The 26,786-nt window shown below is 36.4% G+C and overlaps 1 protein-coding gene across 11 annotated transcripts in view; it reads left to right on the top strand.

The window, feature by feature from the left end:
• Nucleotides 1-26,786, top strand: part of RP1 (RP1 axonemal microtubule associated) — a 219,289-nt gene that overhangs the window by 177,730 nt on the left and 14,773 nt on the right. For 8 of the 11 annotated variants that reach the window (XR_010079946.1, XM_063394047.1, XM_063394058.1 and 5 more), the window contains 7 exons: nucleotides 5,019-5,260; nucleotides 7,743-7,869; nucleotides 9,470-9,618; nucleotides 22,405-22,612; nucleotides 24,155-24,214; nucleotides 24,523-24,701; nucleotides 25,241-25,463. Coding sequence is in view for 10 of the 11 variants with exons in the window: in XM_063394047.1 (XP_063250117.1) it covers nucleotides 5,019-5,260; nucleotides 7,743-7,869; nucleotides 9,470-9,618; nucleotides 22,405-22,612; nucleotides 24,155-24,214; nucleotides 24,523-24,701; nucleotides 25,241-25,463 (1,188 nt within the window). In the remaining variant the exon portion in view is untranslated. Of the gene's footprint in view, nucleotides 1-5,018; nucleotides 5,261-7,742; nucleotides 7,870-9,469; nucleotides 9,619-14,615; nucleotides 14,667-16,278; nucleotides 16,754-22,404; nucleotides 22,613-24,154; nucleotides 24,215-24,522; nucleotides 24,702-25,240; nucleotides 25,464-26,786 lie in introns of those variants that run through there. The other 3 variants (XM_063394093.1, XM_063394084.1, XM_063394075.1) reach the window with 3 other exon arrangements.

The following is a 26,786-nucleotide window of genomic DNA, read 5'->3' as shown; positions in this document are numbered from 1 at the left end:
ATGATTTTAGTTGAGATTAGGAAAAAAGCTGAAGCAGAAAGAAGTAGGTTGTTCCATATGGTATTCAATGCAGAGCAGAAGGCTCCTGCAACAGTGATGAAATCACAAGAAGAGATACAAAAACTCTTTTAGCAGAATGTGATTTTTCCCTTATGTTCATATATTTGCAGAAAGCATTTGCTTTTATTTGCAGTTTTCTTTTTTACTTATATCAATGGCACAAGTTCTTGCAAACAGTTAGTTGACCTGAACTCAATATTCTATTCAAATTGTTTAATTAATAAACAACCAAAATTCAGAAACAACTTAGACACTGAAAACATGCTCTGCCAGGATACTGGATTTTTTAGCTCTCCCATGTGTCTTTTCTGAAGAGGTGTAAAATGCTGGTTTGAGTCCATTTATGAAAACTGAATCAGAACTGATAGACCAAGCTATGTAAAGCTTAACTAATCTGAAGGTGTAAATGTGCATTCCATATCAGCCATTTTGTAAACCGATCTCTTAACTTCCATGATCCTGCATATTTCCTTTTCTGTTCAGATAATTTTATACTATACTTAATTGAAGACAAAACTAATAGATTATATCCTCATATTTAGCCACCTATAGTTAGTTCACTCGTGAATACCTCATGTCATCTAACAAAACAGAAATAATGTTACTGATACAACAGAAGAACGGAAAACTATGGAAATGTAAACATAGTATGAGCAGCTAGAATAGTAACAACTTCAGAACAAGAAATAGCTGCATTTCACCATTGGAAGAATTCTAGGTCTCTATTAAGTAGATTCCATAGGTGTCCTACGTAGCCCACAGAGCAAGGCAGGTGTCTCCTGCGGATAACTCAGAGCAGAAGCCCAAGGCTGGTCAAAGTCTGTCACATCTTTCTTCATTGATAATATTAAAAGTGAGACAAATCTTGCATCCTTGTTTATGCACTTTGATTAATGTCTGAGTATAGCTGTGTAAAACCAATCTCCTTCCTTGGTTTCCCCCCACACACATAGTCCTCAAAAATCTGAGTACAGACTTGCTAATAATTTCATGTCTATGGTTATTAATAATCAGTTCTCTATCTATTGAAAATCATTTTTGATCTGGATGCATAATAAATCCAGAAATAATACAACAGATAAGCAGAGAGCCTATGAAGAATGGATAAATAAAAGACAAATCAGCAAAGAGCAATACACCTTAGGGGTCAGAAACTCTATGGATACAATGGAACTTATGACATTTCAAGTCAAACAAATTTTATAAAAGAAGTAAGAGTAAAGGTTCTTCAACCATGTACTTATGAAGAGAACCTTCAAAGAGTAATTATTCAGGAGCAGCAGAGTTCAGACTGAAGATCATGTAGGTATAATTGCTAAAGAAATAGAATACCTTGTCTCTGTTTTCACTAAGGAACTATAACGTTGGTTAAGGAAGCAAAAGCACAGTTACCAATGGGATGACCTGATTGGAAATCAGAAAATCTGAAACACAAATAGAACTTTGAGTTCCATTTACTCAAACAGTGGTGATAAGAGTAGTTGTTAGTCCAGTGGCAGATCTAATAGCAAGGATTTAAAACAATTTTATGAAGACTAAACATCAGCACACATAGTGCCTCCATATAAAAAATGAAAGCATAATGTAGGTGAATACAGACCTAGTAACTGTTCACATGAAAATCTTTATAACAGGCTTTTGAAAAAAAAAGAATAGTTGAGATAATAGAGGCAAATAGGACATGAGAAGGAATGCACCATGACTTTACTAAAGATAGACTGTGAAACAAGATGATACTACAGAAATATTTTGCAGTAAGACAAATGTAATGACATTTAATCTGTCTAAGTTCCTGTATTGAATTTTATTTTCTCTGTGGAAAATTATTAAGTAATAACAAGAAAGTGAAACGTAATAGTAAAAAGACAAATTTTAAAGAGTTGGAGAAGAGACAATGAATATGTTAATGAAATCTTTTAGTACTACAAAGCTAGGAGTGCTATCAGGAGAATAAGAGGTTTTGTGATAAACTTTGAGAATGGAATGAAAAGAATTGAACAGAATTGTGTGCCAAACAGCTTGTATACAATTAGGTGTAAACTCTACTAGCTATTTGAGCTCCCAGTTCTGATATATGCTCCTAATTTCATTTGTTTGGGTTTCTTTTTAGAATTAGGAACAAGTTTTAGCTAAGGGTTTTAGAACTATTTGATCTGCATTGCCCTGTTTTGTAACAATTTCTGCTATACAAATTCATCAGCAGGAGAACGATGAGAAATACCCGGGTTTGTTATAAGATCACAGGATAATTTTGAGGCAGTAATGTGACATGGCTATGGGGTTACTGTGACCCCACAGTGTACGTAGGCATTATCAGTAAAAATCAAAGCGGATTACTGGCTGTACAGAGAAACTGTGATATTTTGCCAGTGATGCCAAGTGCAATTGTGGCCACCTCTGTCCAGCAGGACTGGATCAAGCTGGAATAGCTGTAAAGAAGATATGATAACTGAGAAAATGGCAACTCTGTGTTGTGAAAGGGTATTGAAAAAAAAGTGACAGATTCAGAATAGCTAATGAAATGCTCAAAATGGACACAGTAGTGATCTATCAAATTAATAGTGGCTTACCCATCAAGGAGGGAAGAGACTTATTTAAGCCAACAAAGTTGTTCTAAAAATAATGAGTTTCAGCAGTCCATTAGTGTCTTTGAGAGAATGAAGAGTTTTCTGAGAAAGAAACAAAGAAAGATTAGATTTTTAATATTGCACTCTGTGTTGGGTTGACCCTGGCTGGATGCCAGGTGCCCATCAAGGCTGCTCATCATTCCCCTCCTCAGCTGGACAGGAGAGGAAAAAAAACACAACAAAAGGCTCTTAAGTCAAGATAAGGACACAGACAGATCATTCAGCAGTTACTGCCATGGACAAAACAGACTTGACTAGGGGAAATTAACTTAATTTATTGGCACTGAAATTAGAGCAGGATAATGAGAACTAAACCCAAATCTAAAAACACCTTTCCTCCTTCTTCCTGGGCTAAACTTTACTCCCACTTTTCTTCACCTCCTCCCATTCAGTTGTGCAGAGAAACAGGAAATGAAGGTTGCAGTAAATTCATCACATTGTCTCTAAGGCTCACTGATGGCTCAGCCTTGGCCGGGGTGGGTCTGTCTTGGAGCAAGTGGGCATTGGCTCTGCTGGATGGGAGGTTTCTAATGGCTTCTCACAGAAATCATCCCCAAAATCCCCCTGCTACCAAAATCTGGCCACACAAACCAAATACACTGTTTTATACTTAACCAAGGAGAAGGAGGGACATTGCTTCTAAATATAATCTTAACAATTTTTCAGAAATGATGCAATTTAATTTCTGTGTTATAGCAGTGTATGATACTGTACGATCCAACAGACATAGTCCTTCCATTCAGTTATACACTGCTAATGTAAAGGCACAGTATTTCAGTACTAGAGGGCTAAAATAGCCTAGATTCTGTCACACATGATGTGATAAATTTTCATTTTGACTTCCATTTTTTCACAGATATCATTAGTTTCATTTACATTTAATGTTCATAGGCATGAAAATAGATTTAGGACTATTCATGAAGTTGTAACACTAAAGTTATTTCAGATGATTTTACAGATGGTGAGTACTAAATTTTTATGTCAACAAGTGCTGAATTTATGGCACAGGTCCTCACCTGATCTAAACCAATAAATCTTTATTTGCATTAGTTATAGTAGGAGACAAAGACTTTCCTGTTGTGGTTAGGAAACTAAGGTGACTGAACATTGTGAAACTCAGGTAGGAAGCTGAGATTTACGGAAAAAAACTCAGAGTCTCTGATTCCACTACTCAAAGTAAAACAACCTGTTTTACAAAATAGCTATTTGAAATTATCAGATCCATACTTTGTCTCACTTTGCGTAAGCAGAGCATGTTTACTAAAATGTTACTAAAATGTTTTAGCATGTTACTAAAAAATTCTACTGAATTCTGCAGTAGCCCAGATGATCAAAAATTCTGATTTTCCCAATTTTTTGAAAATGAAACCATGACTTTGATAACCCTGAATTTTCCGTATATTCTAATAAGATGAATTAAAATAATAAAGCTAGCTAAATCAGGGAGATTTTTTGATGGGTAGAAGTTTCTGATCTTCAAAACTCTCTTGCTGATTGAAGCTTTAACCAATATCTGTTCTGTATTAAGTTGCAGAAGTTACTTAGGAGCCTACCTGGCATCAGTCTGCAGTCCTTTTGAGCCTTTAGGGATCAATTCATCTACAATGCTTAAGCGACTAAATGCTTCAAAAAGACCTAGTAAAAATTCTCCTGGAGGGTTTCCTGAGTTCCTAAAGTAGACAAATCTATGTGATGACATATAGGACTATTTTTAATCTCTCAGCAAACATTACCACTTCATAGAAGAAATGGATAAAGTTTTGTGCTTTGCTGTCATGATAATTGCAATGAGATGTGATAAAAATATCACATTGGAAGTTCTGAACGGGTTTATCTCATAACCATCTTCTTATAGGATGTATTGAGCAAATTTTAACATGTTCATTTAGGTAAATCCCCAAAAAAGCTAAAATGAAAATGTACCCTTCCCTGACCAAAGGCAAACCTGATAAGCAGTAGTATCTTGTAAAAAATATGCTGCTTTTGAATGGTGACTAGAAAGAATACTTAAAATCATCAAGAGATATTTATAAGGGGCATGGGGAGAAATCAACAGATTGTCTAATGTGGAACTGGCAGTCTCATCTGCACATTGCTCTTGGACTGACCCATCTCTAAAGTATCAGCTACCACTATGAAATAACTGATGCCAAATTTGCTCTACACTAAATCAATGAAAATGAGTGAACTTGTTATGTGCCAATATTTGAGCTGAGTACAAAGGTGGGAATGGGTTGTTAGTCACTCACTGACTCAGACTGTCACAAAATCATGTATTATTTTGGATATTCAGCAAACCCATTAATTTTTTTCTGCTGGTTTTTTCAACAGGGACTTGGGATGTCCATGTCACAAGTAGTGATATTTCTTCTAGTTCCATCAACCCTAAAATGTCTCTAACTGTATGTGGTGAAAAAGGAACTTGTACTTCAGTCATATTCCCCAAAGGATCCCTTAAAAAAGAGCAGATTTATGAGACTTCTATTGAACTAAGTAAGAAATTTAATACTATATTCAAAGTTCGCCTAGAAATTGAAGAAGCTGGAGAAGGCGAGACTTGGCATTGCCGTGAGGTAAAAACTAAAACCTAAAGCAATTATTTATTGTTTCTCTATTTTTTTCCATATTCTATTGTTATTTCTTCCAGTTTTAAGTCCTGTCTAAGACTGCTAAATTTTTAATTTACAGAAGCTGCAACACTTGTACAATGCTAAATTCAGAGACTGCTCAAAACACCACGATAGCTACGGATAACAAAAATTTTGTAAACTTGGATGGTTTTATGGAGAGCAATATATACAGATGTGCCATCATCTGTAGCATATCCAGTGATGTCTTTTCAGAACTGTACTCACTGGCATACATTGCAGTATTTACATAACTCCAAATTGGCTGTTACATGTTGTAGATTCAGTCATCCATGGCAAATAATTAAGGCAGACACTAGAAATGCATTTTGATGAAACTATCTGCCTTTTAAGCCGGCATGTGAAAAAAAGAAGTGAATAGCAAAAGTGACAATCTTTCTTCTGATATCCAGTTAAAATCTGACATCACACTGAAATTGCTGTGGCATTTCACTATATGAAAAAATATCTTCATCTTCTTATGCTGGCAAAATAAAAACAATTCTAAAGGAGAGTAATCTTCTTTAAAATTGCTGACATGCTTCTGTCCATTGATGTTTCTATTTTATTCTTATTAAAAACTAGAGAAAAAATATTTTTCCTTCCTAATACATGGTATTATGGAGCTGAACTCCCTGACATTTAAATGGTAGGCAGGTTGTTAATTTGATCTTCATAGCCAGATGAAATAGTCACCCAACAAATCTATCAAAATTAAGACTGCTTCTGGAATATTGTAGGAAACAGTAAATCACAGCAAAAATTTCAGAACAGAAACTTGGCAGTTGAGAACAGTGACATCTATTAGTCTACTTCATTAGCTCAGAACAATCACTCAAAGCTTAGTTTAAGAGAAATCAGGATCATTTATATAAATAAGGAAAAGAAGTACATTTACTTTAGGTAGGGAGAGGTAGAGAAAGAAATTATAAATTTCCCTGCTTTGGGATACATGTAAATTATGTGGGATTTAGAAAGACATTTCCTCTTATTCCATGGTTTTTACAGCAGGACTGGCTGAGTCCTTGTATGAAATAAATAGGTTGGTATAGCAGGTTGTGGGTAATATCTGTTATTAAAGACAGCTTAGCAGTGTATTTACACTGCTGGTTAGAATCAGCATGGTCATTTCTGTGCTATTTTGTTTTGATTTTACAAGATTGCACCTCCAGAGAGTCTGAGATTTCCCCCTTCTATCAAAAATAAATGCAGGTGTAGTTGGTTGAATTCCATATTTAGATTCAGACTTCATTCTTATAGTCATAATTATAAAATAGTAATCCTGATTTTTTGAGAAAATTGAAATCATTATAAAATAATGCCTAGAACAAATTTAATTAAGGTATGTCTTATTTCTGCAGCATGTAATAGCTAACATTCATTTTGCTTCTTTCACTCCTTGAAGAAATAAAACACAGTAAATGAAATCTGAGTTTCAATAAACTGTTCAGGAATGTGGATATTATTATGAAAGGAAAATTGTGCTGGCATAATACTTCACAGTGCTTTTAAAAAACTCTTTTCAGTTTGTCTGTCATAATGAAAAATACTAAGAGTCTTTTGAAGACAAAATAATGCTACCACCTCCCAGTGACAATTCCTAGCCAAAGCTGGTTTTGCTTAGTGGCTTAAAAGTTTGGACATTTTAGTAAGTTTAGGTCACAAAGAATTGAATGAGTGAATTGTATGTGCCCTTTTCAAAGGAGGGTTACTTCCTACAAAGTATTTTCAAATATGTTGTCAGGTCTAGTTTTAAATAGTTTAGAAAATAAGAATTTATCTCAGTGGAGCTGGTAATACCATAGTGTAAGATATCTCATTATTAAAATATGTTTTCTTACAGAAAGAATAAGCTACTTAGCTCAGGATCACCATTTTCTTATTTATAAACAGAATTTCATAGACATTGGAAATTACTTAGTATTAAAGCCTGTATTTTCAGGTGATACAGATGCACTGATATATATACATGTCAAAAAGCATTCTTAATTTCTGTATTTCAGTTTTTCCCTTCTTTTTCTTTCTCCTGTTATTTAGAATAAGAAAATATTCTTCACTGAAAAATATTGAGGCATACTGACATTTCTCACAAGCTGAAATGTGCCCATATCAACACTTTTTTTTCTTCCATATGCTGGATGAATAGGTTATGTAAAGGAAACTTTTTGAACAATTTCAAATTTTTTTCCTTCACTACAATCTCTGCAGAAGTAATGTTGAAAACATTTTAATTACCCTTAATTGGGAAAGATATTTATTCTTTCTCATCTAAAAGGATGTTTTCAAAAACATTTTAGAAAAAAAAATTTCCTCTTATTTTTAAATTTTGAGATGATGTGTCATAGCTGTTTAATAGTTTGTCTTTAGCTATAGTTTGCAATAAAGTGTAACAGATGCTGAAGTTATTTCTTTTTATGTCTTTGCTAAGATAAAGCTTCAACACAGAGAAACTAAAAATGTTCTAGAATTCCCATTTTGGCGTAACTTTGCCGATGAAGAAGGAGGAAGAGTGGCTGAGCTTCCAGTTCTCACAGCTGGGTCTCCTTTTCCAGCAGGTGTGTCAAAAATTGGAAATCCTAGGAGAGATTTGGTCACTGACAATGTCCAATTTTCAGAGCAGTCCAAAGGATTTAGCAGATATTTTCTGTTCATTTCTGCCTGGTGCATGACTAGGTCTAGTCTACTCCAGTGTTTAAAACTAGCATTTTAGATCCTAAAACTGATCATTATGCACTCATCTGATTGGTATCAGTTTGTGACACATAAAAGAGCAAGCATATGGCACTGAAACTATTAAAAGAGTTTTGAACAGTACTCAGAGTTTAGTTTTCACTCAATAATAAGATCTGGTTCTCTCACAGACTGAGTAAGGGAAATGGAGAGGAAATAACTCTTGTACAGTAATTTCAGACAAGGAGATCCATGCTCCCCCACCCCAAACAGATCTCTTGTGTTCCTGGAATTGCAGGCATTCTTTTTCTGTGACCTAGCAGTTGCATGTCATCGAGCTCCATCAGAGTTGTGCCTCGGTCCCCTCATGACTGGATATTTTTAGTTTGTTCTGTGTTTCTTATGAGGTTCTATAACCAAAGCTAGAGAAGAATGGAAGAGCTCTTATCCTAAATGAATATTCTACCATGATAATGTCCGAGGCTACTCCAGAAGTTAAGGGTTTAGATCAAGCACAGAAGTAATCTGTATATTCTTGCCTCTTTTGCTGTGCTTTCAAAGTTAGTATCAAACAAAGCAGCTTAGTCAGAAGCTTCTTGAATATGAATTTGAGAAAGCATTGATGGGAAATTGACTGGTAAGGTGCTTTTAAATACTTCTTAGATTTACTTCTTTCTGGACAAACACAGATATTTAAATCTTTAAAAATGCTGCTCCTTTTTCTGAGAAGCATCTAACATGAGGACAGGTATTTTTTCTTTACCTCTCCCCACATTTCTCTCTCCTTTTCAATTGAATGTTTTGGGGGTGTGATCTCTTTCTTATTTTAGGGGCCATATCCACCAGTGTGTTCTGCACTTCTCTGGGAGTCCAAACAGGTATTCTACATAAGCAGCCTTTCAAGGGGTGCTCAGCTGAGGGGCTGTGTGTTCACACTGTGTGTTTGCTCACGTGTCATCTCCTCTCCTGAGGCCAGTAACTCCAGCTGTACTGTGCACAGTGAACAGCCACTGGCTGGACCATGATCCAGAGGAAATGCTAAAGTTGCTTTCTTCCTGACAGAGTCCAGCTTCGTTTGAACTCCCTGAGGCTCTGAGCACAGATGTCTTTGTTGAGTGATTTAGTATCTTCCATAGCCTAGGAACTTTTTTATTGGAGTGTTGTGTATTTAAATGCATACAAGATGTGATAGAGTAATATTTACATGCTTTTATACCAATTTGTTACGTGTTTATTTTTAATTTTTTTCTTCTGCCTGTGTTTCAGGCCCACTCAAATTATTTAGATTATTATTGTTTTTAATAGTTGCTCTTAAATTCTAATTACAAAGCATCTATGTGCTTTTCCAAGCATTACAATGTATTTTGATCTTCTGATTACTCCAGATAGGATGAAAAATGAAAATATAATAGAATTAATTTATTAAATAACATATGTTTTAGCTGGTTTAGGTTTGGTAAATCTTTGATCTCTTTTTCCCCACAGTGAAAATCTATGTACTCTACATCACTACGGGAGCTACCCCTGGGTCAGGAACAGATGCAGATGTGTGTGTCATGCTGCAAGGCTCCTTGGGAGATACTGGCAGAAGAAAGTTAATTAGAAATGGAGATGAAAATTTCACTAAAGGAAAGGTATACATATAAGTTCTGCAAGATATTTTTTCGCTTTTAGAACCCAGCTCAATTAATGCGGATTTAGTGGGAATGGGGAAGTCTACAAAGTCCAGTTTACAAGACTCAGTGATGAAATGTGTCTGTCAATATCTTTGCCCTATGTGGGAAATACCAATCCTTATGCAGCTGATACTTGCAATACTGACAGCTAATAAAGTGACTATATCAAGTGCTTTTATATTCAATTTTATATTCAAATTTTAATACCTCTTTTCTGCCCATGCCATTCATCACACTATGGCACCTTTCCCTGATTTTTACTGTCTGCCCTTCAGTCTGGCTCTTGGTCTCTCTCCAGACTGTCAGACACTACCCTCCATAATTTTCTTAGGAGTACCAGGAGGGTCTCTCATTCACTATGCAGGAGTGAGTCTTGTAGCTCATAGACATAGACCAGTCAAAGTCCAATATTGCTGCCAGAGATGCATTTCCTTGATGGATAGTCAGCATAAACAGAAATTGGAGGGAATTTAGGTACTGAATGTGCTGCAGAAACATGGGTAGATTTACAGCAAAACACATATCTTTGACATAAAACTTTGTGCCTGTCAGAACCTCTGGACAGAAGGAGTGAAATTCTCAGCTGAAAAGACCACAAGATATTTTAAACATGGAATGACCAAATTGCTTGTATTTATTCTGGCTCTTTTTTGAAAACATATTTGAGGATTGAAACAATTTTATAAAGACTCTGAAACAGAGAAATCTGTTACAGAAAATTTGGGTTGGAATAGTCAAAGTTTAGAAACTTTGACTAAAAAAGTCCACCAGTGTCTTGCAACCAGTAAGTTATTTTTTTCTGTTGGTATTGGCTGCTAAAAAAAAATAAGGAGAGTTTCTTTAAGGATGCAGGCTTCCAAATCAGCCTAAACTGATAGCCAAAGCAGAGACATGATATGTGTGATTAGGGGGAGCTCAGCTCCTAACTATCCCTAGCCTCATCAATTCAGTGGGAATTGAAAGTGGGTATTATATTACTGGATTTCACCTATCTGAGATACTGATTCATAAGAAATGTTGGAGAGTTTAAATCTTTATTTGTAAGGGATTAAATACTGTGGATAAGGCTACTCAGTTTTGATAAAGTCACATTTGTCTTCCCTAATGCTGAAGTTCAGATTATGGTTTGATGATAAGCTGATTTAACTGAATTTTAGAGCTGCGGTCCTTTTGTCCTCATGAAGTAAAGTTAGTTTAATATAAGTTTTACTGTATTTTCCCTTAAATCATAGTCCCAGAAGTGGGCAATCTGGTTTCTAGACTGGTAGTTTTTAATGAAGAGAGACCAGGCATGTGCATCTAGAAATGTTGACTAAGAAAGGAGAAGTGAACCACAAAGATTTGTAACCTGAAGAGTACATTTATAGTATTTGCATCTACTTCAGTTTAGCTCAGAACTTTTCTCTTTTACAGAGTAAGATGCAGATCTGGCAGGGAGCCATCTCTTCATTATTTATTTGACATTTTATAGAAGCAGTGTGTGAATATAATACAGTATCCTAATATTTCAAAATGTAAATATCAGCACAGCTCTGAAAAGAAATTACTTGTAGATAAGTAATAAACACACAAAAGTCTTGATTCACTCTTTGTTCAGTGAAAATAAAGGTATTTGGTTAATTGGAAAGTATAAAATTATTCTGCAACAAAGGCTCCTGCCTATGCAGCAGTATTTTTTCATTATATGTTTTGGAAATTTCCCAATGTTTTCTTCCCTTTAAAAGTAATCTCCAAAAAGACTCTCAAGTGTAGAATGTCTCTTTCTATACCAACCCAATCACATATTGTGCCAAGCACCCCTGCAGTCAGAGATTCTGCACTTGGTGTTTTAGGGGATTTGGAGTATAAGAGGCAGAATTTGCATTTGGAATCTTAACAGTTGTTCTGACATTTTAAAATGTGCTTTTCCTTGCAATAATTTTTCCCCTGACTATACAGTAACAGCTAGTGAACTGGAACAGTGTTTCTGTTGGAAATCACATCAAAATATGGTGTTAGTCTCACAGAATGTCAGGGCTGTTACAAGCAACAGTTTAACTATTCAGAAATACATAGAAATGTTTAAATATTCAGCAAAGTTTACAGTGGATTGGAGATATTCTTCTCTCATTTAACAGGTTTTTTATTTTCATTACCTAAGTTACATGATAATAAAAGAGTGAATTAGCATCTTATGTCTGAAATGTTGCCTTTCCAAAGTCCTTACACCTGTAAGAGCATCAGAGAACTTGGAGATAAAGTAATGTGCATGATATTATTAATTCACCAGTAGGGCCCTGTAGCTCACTCCTGAGAGTGCAGTGCTGTCACCGTTGAGAGCTGAGCTTCTGGTGACGTACTCATAAAAATGAGTGTGAGGACTTGTCCTGCAAGAACCACAGTCTTTCAAATTACTATGACATTGATGCCTTGTTTGATGTTCTCCTAAAAGCTGTGAGGACAGACAATCCAATCTCAGCACACTCTTCATGCAGTTCAGCTTTCATGAAATCCTAATAGTATTTATTCATGCTTTGTGAGTCAGTTGAAGCCTGATAGATGTCACCTGCTTGTGAGCAGTTTCTTGAACCAAGTATACTCAGTGCAGATGTTCTGTGAAAACCAGGGCCCAGTTGTGTAAAAATCCTTGCAGTATTTCCATGTTGCTTCTGACATGCAATGCTTCTCAGCAAATGTAATTCTTGATGCTTCTTTATATGGTTTAGATAGACTTGCTGTGTGCTCTGTCATTTGGCTGTGAGTTATCAAAAAAAATTCCTCTTTGAGAATGTGGGATTTTTTCAGTTTAGATCCATCAAGACCAGTAAAGTACGCTGAATATGTTATGTCTAATATTTAAGTATTTTAACCTAGATTTTATGAAATTGGCCAGTATTTTAAGTACTCCACATTATGGAAACACTAAATTCTCTGAAAATTTTTCTTCATTCTATTAGTATTTGAAAAGATATATTCTTTATCCTGCCCTATATTTAGACATCAACTGCTCAGGTTGGTGCCATGGTAACTGCAGCACATACAAAAATTTTCAGTGAGAGGTGACTGTTGGTGTTCAGTTTCAGTACTCACACTCACAGATTAAGCACTGACAATTAAAAAAAAAATTCTTTGGGGAAAAAGTCCACGTGCGCCAGGATACACTAAGAAGAATCAGAATGTGGGGCAGTGTCCTGAGGTTGCAACAAGGAAACCAGTAAAGTCCCCATCCCACCACATTGACAGGGCTGCTATTTTGTGACTGCAGATAAACCTTGTCTTATGGAAAGCATGCCTGACATGAGTAAATAGTTGCCAAATGTCATTGATCCAAATGTATTAATCAAAGCGGTAGGCTGTTGGCCAAGTGACTATTATACAGAAATGAATACTAGATTTGGTGTCTGGTCATCATAGAATCATAGAATTGTTTAGGTTGGAAGAGACCTTCAAGATCAAGTCCAACCATTTGATCCAGCACTGTTAAATCCACTACTGAACCATGTCCCTGACAGAACCATGACTACCTGTTTCCCTGGGCAGCCTGTTCCAATGCTTGACAACAATTTTACTGAAGAATTTTTTCCAACTATCCAATCTAAACCTCCCCAGGTGCAACTCAAAGTGATTTCCTCTTATTGCTGTGGCTTGTTACCCACAAGAAGAGACCAACCTGTTTGCAACCAACCTCCCCCACCAACCTCCCTCCTTTCAGGCAGTTGTAAAAAGCAATCAGGTCTCCACTGAGCCTCCTATTCTCCAGGCTAGGCGCCCCCAGTTCTGTCAGCTTCTCCTCATAGGATTTCTGCTCCAGACCCTTCACCAGCTTCATTGCTATTCTCTGGACTTGCTCCAGCACCTCAGTGTCTTTCTTCTAGAGATGGGCCCAAAACTGAACATGGGATTCAAGGTGAAGCCTCATCAGTGCCGAGTACAGGGTGATAATCACTGCCCTGCTGGTCACACTATTGCTGGTGCAGGCCAGGATGCCTTTGGCTGCCTTGGCCACCTGGGCAGAGCTGGCTCAGGTTCAGCAGCTGTCAACCAGAGCCTCTGGGTCTTTTTCCACCAGGCAGTTTTCCAGTCGCTTTTGCCCAGTCCTGAAGCATTGCATGGGGTTTTTGAGAGCCAAGTGCAAGACCTGGCACTTGGCCTCACTGTACCTCATGCAGTTGGCCTCAGCCCATTGACCCAGCCTGTCCAGATCCCTTTGCAGGGCCTTTCTGCCCTCCAACAGATCAAACTCCCACCTGACTCGGTGGTGTCTGCAAACTGACTGAGGGTGCCCTTGATCTCCTCATCCAAATCATCAATAAAGATACTAAATGGGACTGGCCCTGGTGCTGAGCCCTGGGGAACACCAGTAGCGACCAGCCACCAGCTGGATTTAATTCCACTCACCACCACTCTCTGGGCCTGGCCCTCCAGCCAGGTTTTACCGGAGAAGAGTACACCCATCAAAGCCATGAGCAGCCATTTTCTAAGGGCAATGTTGTGGGAAATTGTATCAAAGGTTTTCTTAAAGTCCAGCTAAACAATTTTCACAGCCTTTCCTTTATTCACTAAGCAGGTTACTCTGTCATAGAAGATCATGTTGTCAAGCAGGACCTGCCCTTCATAAAGCCATGCTGGCTGAGCCTGATCCCCTGATTGTCTTGTGTGTGGTGTGATGGTACTCAAGGCCATCTTAGCCATGACCTTCCCTGGCACCTAGGTCAGGCCTGTAGTTCCCTGGATCCTCTTTCTGACCCTTCTTGTAGATGGATGTTACATTTGCTAATTTCCAGTCAATTTCCAGGTGAGCTGGGACTGCTTGTGAAAGAAGAGGCTTGGTGAGCATTTCTGGGAGCTCCCTAGGTACCCTTAGGTGAATCCCATCCAGCCCATATGTGTGTCTGTATGCTGTAGCAGGTTGCTGGTTCTTTCCCCTTTGATTGTGAGGGCTTCATTCTGTTCCCTGTCTCTGCTTTACATCTCAGGGGGCTGGAAGATCAGCTGATCTTACTTAAGAGACTGAGGCAAAGATGGCAGTAAGTACCTCAACCTTTCCCTCAGCCTTTGCCAGCTCTGTTTGTGGCACTCCTGGTTGCTTGCACTCCCTCAGGGCTTTTTCTGTACTGGGAGCTTGGACACCACCGCTTCTGGCCCTGCAGAAGCCCTGTGGCACGAGCTGCAGGCTGCTGGGGAGCTCTGTCTGCTAGCCCTGAGGCTCCTTTGGGAGGATCCCCTGTGTACCACACTGCAGTGTTCAGCTGCCGATTGTGCCAGCACTGGAGCGGCTCGCCTTGACCGCTGCTTTTGGTTACACCATGTTTAAATCCATAGAGCAGAAGGATTAATCAGATGGGAACTAGGAAAATATGGAATGTCACCTGTGAAGGTTGTCAGAAAATGAGAGGAGAAAGGCAGAAAGAAAGAACATTACTGAAGCTTTATAAAATCCTAGGAGACAGTGGCAAATACCTGAGCTGCATGCAGTTCTCATCAATACCTCCAGGATTTCCCAGTCAGTGGTTACAGTCAATGAGAGATTTATAAGGGACAGAATCAGAACGTCCTATTGCAATCACCCAGCTTGCCTTTACAGGACTGGCCAATGTTTAGAGCAGTGTGAATAATTTATTTTGGTTTCCTGACATGTTCTTAGAGGGTGAGCAAACATGTAAATTTTATTGCAAAAAACTAAAACCTGGGCAAAATTAATTAATGCTAAAATTAACTGCAAGAGGGGAGTACTTCATTCTTTCTACATAGATCTTAAAAATAAATCATGTAAGTGACATTCCTAAAGCTGAAATGCATCTCAGTTTTACTTGCCAGTATTATACACATTTGTTCTAACATGATGGCTTAAGCATCTGCGGCAGAAAGGGAGCGATGGTTATCTTCTCTCTTCATTTGGACATGTATCTTAAAATGAAATTAGTTATCCTCAGAGAGTACCTGCTGCTTTATTTGCAGGAAATTGTCTTATTATATAGACTTACTTTACATAGGCCAAGCTGGGTAAGTGAATTTTATGCCCTGTTCATTTCAGGATTTTGATAAACAAGGTAATTTTAAAATAAAATGTAGCTAAATTTATTAACTTGATTTATAAAAAATATTAAAATAGTTATGGTTAATACAGGTGTGCATTTTTCAGGAAAAAAAATATTCAATCATTTTCTCAATGCAGCAAGAACTAAATTAAATTCAGCTCAAGTTAAATAGTTTAGAAAATATATTTAATTCCAAATGAATGGCTACCAGTGATGAAGTTTAAATCTAGCTGAAAAGTTGTTTCAAAGCTTAAGGATACTTTTCTTCTGAATATGAGATTCACACTGTTTTCTGTCTAAATTTGTCAAACTTTAACTTCTAGGAATTGAATTGTGTCACACTTTTGAATGCTAGTTTGGATAGCTCTCTTACACCTAATTTCTAGTGCCTTTGACAGTATTTATGACAATAAGAAAATCAGTATGCCTTTTACAAGTTAAATAGATTATTCTGCTTGATTCACTGAAAGGAAGGCTTTCCAGTGATTTATTAACTCTCACAAATCTTTTCAGAGCACTCTTCAATTTAACACCCTACTTTTTCAAGTGTCATAACTGGAGATTGTATTTGCATAATCTCTACAATCTTGTTTTCTTCCAGATAAATCATGGAAATACTAAAGAGCATAAGCTTGTTAACTGGCCTCACTGCAATGAACTGTGCTTGAAAACATTCTGTTTTTACAGCTACACTTGGAGACGTACAAGTTAGACATTTTATTATCCTGTTATTATATTTGATTATAGTGTCTTCATCAAAATATTATACAATAATATGCATTACTGAAGTTGAAGAAAATTACTGAAGAAAATTACTTTCATCCTATTTTTTTGCCTGTTAAACCACATCTCATACTGAGACTATTATTAAATCAGTCCAACAATCAGGCTGCATCAGACGGGATTGAATCTGTCCAAAGTGATGACTCTCTTTTGTTTGTGTTTTGTTGTTGTTTTGGTTTGATTTTCAAATCTCTTTTGTTTGATATAATTTATGATTACAGCTTTGTATGTGACTGATGATGGTGATCTATGTAGAAGTCCTTTTGCATTTTATTAAATATATTTTACCTAAAGTCTGATTGAAATGTCTTTGAATAGTTAAAGACTAGAATGGTCATAGCTACTGATCATTACAAGACTCCACTATTCTTTCTTACTCCTGCTGCTGTTTTGTGCATAGAAATCTTGTTTCAAAAAGATTTTTTCCAGTTATACAAAGCTTATTAACATAATATCAATGCACAGCAAATATATTTGGGTTTTTTACTACCCCTATTCTTTCACTGATTCTTCACTAATCTTGTTGAAGATTGATAAACTCTGATAAATGTGGGTTATCAGAAACCTCTAATGATACATGTATTATAATCTATGTTACTTTTTTCATGCAGAGATAAAAATTTTCAATGAATATATAGCTGAGAATTTAACATAATACGAAAGTATGCCTGCAGAAATGTGAGTCTAGAAGGAAGTTCAAGCTTGGCTTTGTTAGATGTACGGAAAACCCTATTTTTAAAGAAGCATTTGTACAGAACATTACAAGGCAGTGAGGGCACAGTCAGAGGCAGAGTTCATCCTTCCACTGAGCTGAGCCAAGGCAGTACTGCTACCAGTGCCTGTCATCAATGCTGCTTACCACCCAATACTTCCACCTCTGACGTCTGCTGGCACAGTGACATAAATTTGCTCTGTCTAAATGTTTATTTAGTTTAAGCAGTTAATATCATTAGAGATTTGGGCTTTTTCACGTGGTCTATCTCAACAAAATTTGGGTGGTGCTGATTCTGTGGTTATCCTGGCACAACTAAAAAGATTATTACAGCCGTCTAAGAGAAGGTAGTGATGTGACAAGCAATAGGGACAGGGTGGAGAGGTTCTGTTCAGCACAACTGGAAAAGCCCATAAGACCACAGTCTGAAGGGGCAAAAGTAATTTTTCTCTTTATTCTCCTTTTCCAGGAATGTTCACACACTGTTTCTGACTGGGCTCAGCGTTACAGGAGGCCTTTATTTTGCCTACCTGTGTTAAAACTTCTTTGTTTTCAGTGGAGTTTGTCCAGATTAACAAATGAGATCAAAATAATCAGGCAGCAAATCAATAGGTTCCTTAAGCTTAATAGGAAAGGTCCTTTATCTAGACAGTCTGACACTTTTTCCAATAAAAGCCTATTAAAATGATACTAACATTAGCAGTATGGGAAATCACTTGTGCATACAGGTTGATGAAATGAAGCATATGGTGTGTCTTGACTTGCCATTTTCAGTTCTTCTGGGAATATTGTCATTAACCAACCATCAAGTCTCAATACTAAGCCTGTAAAATGATTGGCATTTATAAAGGTAAATATTGCACAGTGACTCTTCAAATGCTTCTTCTGTTACAAGAGCTATTGCAGCCGCTGCAGACAGTGATATGTTGCCAGCATTGGCACAGAAGCATACTGAATAAAGTCATAATAAACTGGGTCATACATTCAAAGAAAAGGCTCAAAACATGGGTCCTAGGAAAAGAAAGAAACATTTGAAGAAAATCTGAAAAGGAGTTAAGAAAAAACCCCAAACTTTAAATATGCTGAAAGGATTGCTGGAATTATTGTTATAAAGAAATTTTTTAGTCCTTATTTCCTTAGCCAAGAAGTATGAAAAGTACCAATTCTGGTTTTGCTAGGGCAGCTCTTCTGGGTCACAGAGGATGTATGGCTTTACCATTGTCAATCTCAATTGCTCAGACTGGGAGAATATCTTTCTTTCTCCAGGCAATGTTAATTAAGAAAATTTAGTGGGCTGTACATACATACAAATTGCTTTAATGCTATTCTGAGAAAATTCAATATAAGCTCTGCTGAATTGGACAATATGTATGATTATCAATATTTGAGGTGACTTTTCTCCATTCAAACCTAATTTGCTAGTAGTAACTAAAAAACAATTAACATATTTTTCCCTAGGGGAGAATGATAAACTTCATATTCTGTAGGTTTTCTTATCTTCTGTGTGTTTCTTTCCTCTCTCTTTCTCTTTTTATAGAAGAAGTAACCCTCCAGTAATTTAGAAGGTCCCCATTTGTAAGTTAAATAAAAGAATATCATGTGACATACAAGAATTGTCAACAACTTGAGTATTTAGGAAATTTTATGCCTAATCCATGGTCTCAGGTGAATCTACAAAAATGTTAGCTAAATAAATAATAATAATTGAATTTCATGAAATTAAAATGAAATATATGTCATAATCTCTCTGTTTGCAGACAGCTTGAGAGAAGAAAAGTGAATTAAATTTAGCAAATAAATTATCTCTAGCCAATTGTTTTTAGCTCTAACAATTAGAGTTGCTGCTCTTTCTCTGTTCTTTTTTGGTCTCTTGACTACACTAAAGCTCATTACACTGTGTAGATTTTCAAATGTACACATAAAGAGAAAATGTAATTTTGTCCGTGAATTTACCCCCAATGACACAATTTCTAGTCTATTTAATAGTTCCTTAACTTGCAGTTTATTAGATGTTTGAATAGTCTGCAGATTTGACCATGGATTTCTGAGATTTTACATTCCGTAAAGCAAGCTTGCTAAAATGGCACATAGATAAATGATAGAGTAGTGTGTCTAACACAAACCAAACATCAAAGTTTTCACAAATGTTTATTCCTTCAAAATATACTTATTTTCACAGGAAAAAGGAATTGGAAAGCCTTTTGTGTGTTAACTATATATACTAATTTGCTTTTATCTGTGGCTGTATCCTCCAGGTCATAGGTAACCCATAGCACATGCTGCCCCTTTTTAAGTGGGCAGCATGTGCTTTATTAAATCATTAAATTAATAAGTACAAAAAGTTTGTTAACCATCAAACTTGGTGCAAGTCAGACCCAACTACCCTTCTGGAGACAGCACAAGTGTAGAAGCCAGCAGAATATTGTCTGTAGTTTTCCTATATTCCTAACTCTCCTTTCCAAGAGTGGACCACTGGCTACAGATTTTTTGGGAGATGCTGATGACCATGCCACTAAATTAGTCATTCTCTGGAAAACTCTTTTCTCTTAAAAAGAAATTATTCTAACAAGAATCTGAAAAGAGATTTCGTATGTATTTCCCATAAAATAATTGTGCTTGTTTCACCTGGGGTAGGATTAATTTTCTTCCCAGTGGCTGGTGTGGGGCTGTGTTTTGGATTTGTGCTGAACACAGGGCTGATAATACAGAGGTGTTTTTGTTATTGCTCAGCAGGGCTCACACAGAGCCAAGGCCTTCTCTGCTTTTTGTGCTGCCACGTTGGTGAGGAGCCTGGGGGTGCTGGGAGGGTGGGAGGAGACACAGCCAGGACAGGTGACCCCAACTGACCACAGGGATATTCCAGACCCTATGGCATCATGGTCTGTGTATAAAGTGGGGGGAAGAAGGAGGAAGGAGAGACATTTGGAGTGATGGTGTTTGTCTTCCTAAGTCACCGCTACAAGTGCTGGGGCCGTGCTCTCCTGGGGGTGGCTGAACCATAGTGCCTGCCCATGGGAAGCACTGAATTCATTCCTGGTTTTGCTCTGCTTGTGTGCATGGCTGTTGCTTTCTCTATAAAACTTTATCTTAACCCACAAATTTTCTAGCTTTTACCATTCTCATTCTCTCCTTGATCTTGCTGGTAAGGAGACGAGCGAGCAGCTCTGTGGGGCTTGGATACTACCTGGGGTTAAACCTTGACTGTCATGCATTAATATAAGCATAATCATTTGCAAGAACTAGCAGTGACTTTAGGATAAATTTTCACATTTTGTGAACTTAAAATATTTTACTACTGACAGACACGAGGGTCTGTATGTTTCTTACTTCAGTCTGTGTTTTTCAGTCATCTCCTAACTGTGTGTATTTTTAAAACATTTTATTTAATATGTGTAACAAATTCATTTTGTTCAGGCATGATGGTATAACTGTACCAATCCAATTAAACCTGGGATAAAGGAGTGATCAAATTAATATCACAATTAAGGTAAATTAAGAGTTCAAATAAACAGTATTCAATCATCAAATTAGTCCAATAGGTAATAAAATAAAATGGTTGTGTTGACACTAAACCTTATTTTTTTTGATTTAACTAAGGAAAACGTGAAGAGGAGCCTCTTTTCCTGCAGTTCTGCACTCTATCTAGAATTTCATCCTTTCCAATGTATTTGCTCTGCTGTTAAATTCACTAAGCCAATGATAACCTTGACTCCTTGTGAAATATAGCTATTCAAGTGCCTCTTTCAGATTTTTTCCTTAATATCATTGTCTCATTTTCCCATTTCACATGATAACTTAAGAGTGATAAGGCAGATGTGATGATTGGACAGTACATTATAGCAGTTTTTTACTAATATGATGTTTCTGCCTAGAAGTTAGGGAGTAATCAGTAATAATAATAATAATTTTTAGGACACTGTTAAAGGTGTGGTTCACAAACACACACACCTTCAAATTCACACATACAGATATTAATGAAAAATGAGAAACAAAAGTTGAACAAATTTACATTTTTTCTGTTTCTGGGGATTCTTTTCAATGTTGATGGTCATATATTATCTGCAATTTTAAGCTCAATATTTGAGCTTATGCTGTGTCTTATTAAGGTGCAAGCTGGTTAGGCTCATCTTTGTGACACAAATCTTTCATCAGTTCTTCAGCTGGAAAATCTATCCAGGAAAGAAACTGTGACTGGTGGAGCAAGAGAACTGCTATTCTCTGTTTCATCTCTGCATAAACCTTTAAGGGTTGCTGCCCTCTTGCTCTGGCAGAGCAGTTTCAGTGTGGATTACATTGAGAAGGCTTCAAGGCTTCTCAGGACTCAAGTGTTTTCATCACTGTTGCTACCTAGTCCCTTCCAAACCATCTTTGCATCTTTAAATCCTGCTGGAAATTCCATCAGAAATAACTCTAGATTTTAACAGTTATCAGCTCCAGTAGAAATAACATGATAATTCATAAATCTATAAGGCAAAAAATGTGGAAAGTCTCTGTGCCAAGAATTTAATGTCTGTTTTTACACTGAGGAAACAGGAAATAATTGTAACACAATAAGCCAGAATCACATATTGTGAAAAGTGTTGAATGTCTGATATATCACAATTGTCTTTAGGAATCTTACTTCAGTGTTCTAAACATTGTAAAAATATTTCGGCTTTTTTAACTGATAGAGAATATCAGAGCTTACTTCAACATAGTTTTATTTAATATTTTTTCTTAAATTCAATTACTTATATCAAAACTAATCCTACAAGTTAATCCAAATCTGGAACTAAGTTTGTCATTCTTTCCTAAGAAAGAGAGATTTCCTAAGATTTCCTAAGAATTTCTTCTGTGATGCTCATTTCTACCCTTCACATTCCCTGTACTTCATTTCTGAAATAGCCCTTGGGATCTATTTTGTTGAGAGTAAGATATGTTTAAAATATATTCCCTGTAGATCATTAAACATCAAGTTTGGGAAGGAACATTTCTCATGAAGTGAGCACAAGCAACTTATAGATCTGCGTGGGCAAAGAGGTCGTTTAGCTGTAAATTGCAGAACCACAAAGGGAATAAATACTTCTTAATGCAGGCATTTAGCATGTTTAAACTCGTCATGTCTGGTTCTGTTGATATTTATTAAATTAATTAAAAATCCTGATTTCCTTCACACTTTCATATTTCAAAATACAGTGATAATTTACTTACACAGTTCTGTTTCCATATGGCTTCTGATTCTGAATTTTTCAGGTGGATATTTTTCAAGTGGAGGCAGTAGATATTGGTATTCTGCAAAGGATGATTGTTGAAAAAGGGAGAGGCTCTGACTGGCTTCTGGAGAAGATTATTGTGAAAGAGTCAACATCTTCAGGCACAGAAACATTGTTTATGGCTCAAAAATGGCTTAAAGACAGACGTGACGGAAAAAGATCTGCCTTAGTAACTCTGGATGCCACAGGTCAACACTATCTTCAAACTATCATTGGCTAAGAAATTCATTCCAAAACTGGAGAATGCAGCTATAGGATTTGCTTCCACAAACAAGCTGTGTTTTAAAATATTCCAGTAGAACATTGCCATTATACAGGGAATTAGTGTGTCTGAACACTTTGTGTTTTAGTACCACTTAATAACCATTATTTGCCAGAGGATAATATCTGCTTTGTTACTCCAGATTTTCAGTGGTGTAAATGTCAACAAATTAGTCCTATTCCTTTTTACAAATTCTGACTCTTACTTCTACTCTTGCAAACTATTTTCTAAGCTTCTAATACCAGTTCCTTGCTAGGCAAGTGAAAATGAGGTAAAAAGTGGGGGGAAACTCTGTTTAAGCAGTGGGGGAAATATCTCAGTTGTATTCAAGATGAATAATTTACATTTTTTATGCTACACTGTTTGGACAACTTTTGCCAGAAACTGGAGATACTTTTGAGTGACACCGTGTGAGTAATCAGGCCACAGAGGAGCAGTCTGGACCCCACTGCCTGTGGCTCTTTATCAAGACAGGAAGGGAATGCACACTCTCCCTCTTCCCTCCCTCCCTCCCTCCCTCCCCATGTCGTGGTTTCAGTCCAAGTATGGATTTCAATACAATCTGGTGTGCAAGCTGGGAGGAACCACAATGCATTCCAACCGGATCAGTGGGCACCAAAGCACAGAAATGTACCTCGGAGGCAGATGTATTTATTCTCCTGCCTCTCAGGGAAGTTAATTGACAGTAAAGATGAGTCCTTGGATTACAAAACATGTTCTTTTCTTCCTAACTCCTCGGGCATTTGCTGGCACTTGTCCAGCAATAACCTCTTGAGACTGAAGAAGATCGTAGTTCAATCAATTTCCTCTTCTGTATGATCTCTAACTTTTGATCACTTGAACCAGAAGAAAAAGGAGAAAATTGTTGGTGTGCAAAAGCAAATCATTTCAGCTTTGGTTTAGTTTGTATGTTGGGACTTCTCTGAAAAAAAAAGGGAAAATTTAGTTCTATTTGTACTAGACTTCATTGATTTGGACAAGTGTTCCTGTGAGTTTCCTTATACAATAATTGGCAAATCCAGTCTTGGTTAGGAACTCAAAAGAAGTCTTATTTTCAGTTCTGATCACTACCTAATGTTTACAAGCATCTTTGCTCTATACCAAATCCCAATGAAATCAATGGGGGCTAATATCTGTGGGAGGAATATCAGTCTCTAGAATGGGCATTAAAGACAGCCAATTAGTGCACATTCATCCAGAGCATAAACTGTACAAATGAAACAGAAATGCTTTAAATGAAAAAATACTTGAATCCTCGTGTTACTACCATTTTCGTAGTAAAGAGTCAGCCCTAGAGACAGTTCATTTAATAGGATGATATTTAGAATAACAAAATCACATTTCCTAGTTGAATCTTTAATCTAAATGATATAATAGTCAAGTGCCCCACTAGACATTAACACAGACCTTTATTATCATATAGACACTGTTCTACAAAAATATTAATTTGATCTTTTTTTTTAATTAGAAGTTCAGGAGAGGAGGAGCACATCTGCCTGGCCTTTAGGAAGAGAGCAAATGAATTCAGGTATAGCTTCTGTCATTACACTGATTTTTTAATTAATCAGTTCTGAAATAATAATGTGAGAATATTTTCATCACAATATGTCATTATACTTACTAGTACTGACAATAGTTACCCCTTTGTAACAGTAAAAAATGGCAGTGAACTTAGGGAGATGCTCAATACCCAAGTGACATGTTTATAAAATAATATTCCCCATGTAGAACAAGGCATGTCTTAAAAATTTTATATCAGACAGCTTTGTTAATATATGACAACAGAAACATCCTTAATATTTTTTTCCTTTTTTTTTCCTTGTTTTATTTGTTCAGAAGGCAGATGGAGGATTTATTTCACAAAGCATCAAGAAGAAACAAAATCAGAATTTGAAAAGTTGTCAGAAAATATATCCAAGATGGTTATGGTTTTTTATGGAAGCAACGGCAAGTCAAATCCAGTTTCCATGGAAAACAAAGTGGAACATCAGATTGAGAACCAAATAACATATGAAGTAAAATAATATATAGATTTGCCTATATTTAAATTTTCTTTGCGTTTCCTTTTAAAGAGAAATAATCATGTTGTTCTGTAAATATTGGAGTTATTATTGTTTAAATATTCAAGAAAATCAGAGCTAAAGTTTTCAGATGCATGCCAGATTTCATTTTTAATTCCTGGCTTTCTCAAGTTCATGATGATCAAGTATTTTTTCCCCAACAAATAGTGATAGTTAATAATGCATATCATTTTAAATGACATTAACATTACTTATTCACATTAGAAATCATTGTCGTATGTAATTTGAATTTGATAGAACAATTACAATGAATGTCCCTAGAGGATAAAGCTAAAATGTCCTTAAGTGCCTACAGTCAACCTCGTTCTGCTGCATTTGAAATGAATGGGACTTTTAGCACCAAGACTGATGCAAATGAGTCCAGGACTGTGCTGACTCCTTTACAGCCAACTTCCTCTCTTCTTGCAAACTACCTATGCATTTATCTGTATGCCTCTGTTTGGATGCTAACTCATTGTTTTGTTGACTCCTAGATACATTTGCCATGCAACTTGGGAGTGCTTTATAAAGTGAGACTTGGCCTCCAGAGTTTGGGAAACAACATATCCCAGTTGTCTCTTTGTCACTTTAAAATACAGAATGCGTCAACCCTGGATACCTTTAGTCTCACCATAAATAAAACCCTTCCCCTTTCTCCTAATGGAGACAGATGGATTGAATTCCCTATACAGTGGCCATTAAAAGAAGCACTTTCTGGTAGGTATAAATCTACTTCAAAGCAGTAGAGTGGTTCAGGAGGTTAACATGTCCTAGTATTGCAGTAGAAACCTTTTTTCAAAACAGATTTTTTATTGTCTTTTTTTAATGATTCATAGAGACTGGATAAGAATTTAAAATGTATGAATGTATGAAGAACTCAAAATTTAAAAATTCTTAATTTCTGTACCATAAAGTGGGAAATGCAATATTCATTTGGTTGCACAGAAGCATTATTATAAGCTAAAAAGAACAGATTAAAAGACACATCTTTTTCTTGCAATATTGTAATATTTTGTACTTTTTTTGTTTAGTCCTCAGCTGCTCATAATACTGACATTACCATCATGATTTTTATAGCTCATTTACTATTATATTATACTATTGTATAATCACTAAGTGATTTTGTTGTTTGTTTGCACATTCCAAACAAATATTCTCAGTAAATAACGGCTCAAAACTACATATAAACTTCAGCTTTATTACCTTTATACACTACAAATATTTATGTCTCCTAAAATTAGTTCAATAATTCTTACATTTTTCACCTTGGTTAAGTAAAATAAAAGAAATCCTTTCACATAAAATCCACCCTATTCCCTAATGTGATGCTTACTGAATGCAGTCATATGATGGAACAATTAGTAACTTAATTAACAGACCAAGTAATGATAATATTCAAATAATTTGGGCCTAGGTTTTATGCAGAAAAAGAAATCAATTATGTGAGTAAAAAATAAGTCAGCTCATCTAAAGTGAGCTGAAGTAGATGTAAAATGAACTACCCCAACACACCTTGGATTAGAACTTCTGGCCCCGTTTCAATGAGGTCTCTGAATGCACCCAAAAGTAAGTATGTGAATAATCTCAGTAGAAGTAACAGAGACTGAGGTTTTGGGGGGTTTTTTGCATATTTTGGCTGCAATTGAAAATCTAAAATTTGTATCTAGGCTTTAGATTTTATATTGCTTAGAGGTGTTATTTTCACTTGACCACTTATGCAGTATGGGTACAGAACAGGGCTCGATGGCTTTCATCTCCTGTACACAAGACTGAAACAAAGAGGACCTTCAGATTACCATAAAGCCCATGAGTGCATCCCTTGCAAAGGAGTGATCACTGTCACAGGTGCAGGCACAGAAATGAGGAGAGAAAGATGCAGTATGGATAATAAAGAGGGGGTGAGACTGGAGTCCTTATGACCTTGTCTGTGTCTCTGTCACTGACCTCTTGGAATAATTTCCCCATTCTTTGCTTTTTTTGCCTTTTTGTTTTTTTCTGGTAGTATTTTTAATCTTTGCAAATATTCTGAAATCAAGAGAC

The sequence above is a fragment of the Prinia subflava genome, chromosome 1 (genome assembly GCF_021018805.1).
Source record: "Prinia subflava isolate CZ2003 ecotype Zambia chromosome 1, Cam_Psub_1.2, whole genome shotgun sequence".
Classification (NCBI taxonomy): domain Eukaryota; kingdom Metazoa; phylum Chordata; class Aves; order Passeriformes; family Cisticolidae; genus Prinia; species Prinia subflava.
Note: the sequence above shows the minus strand (reverse complement) of the source record. Positions and strands in the feature narration are given on the sequence as shown.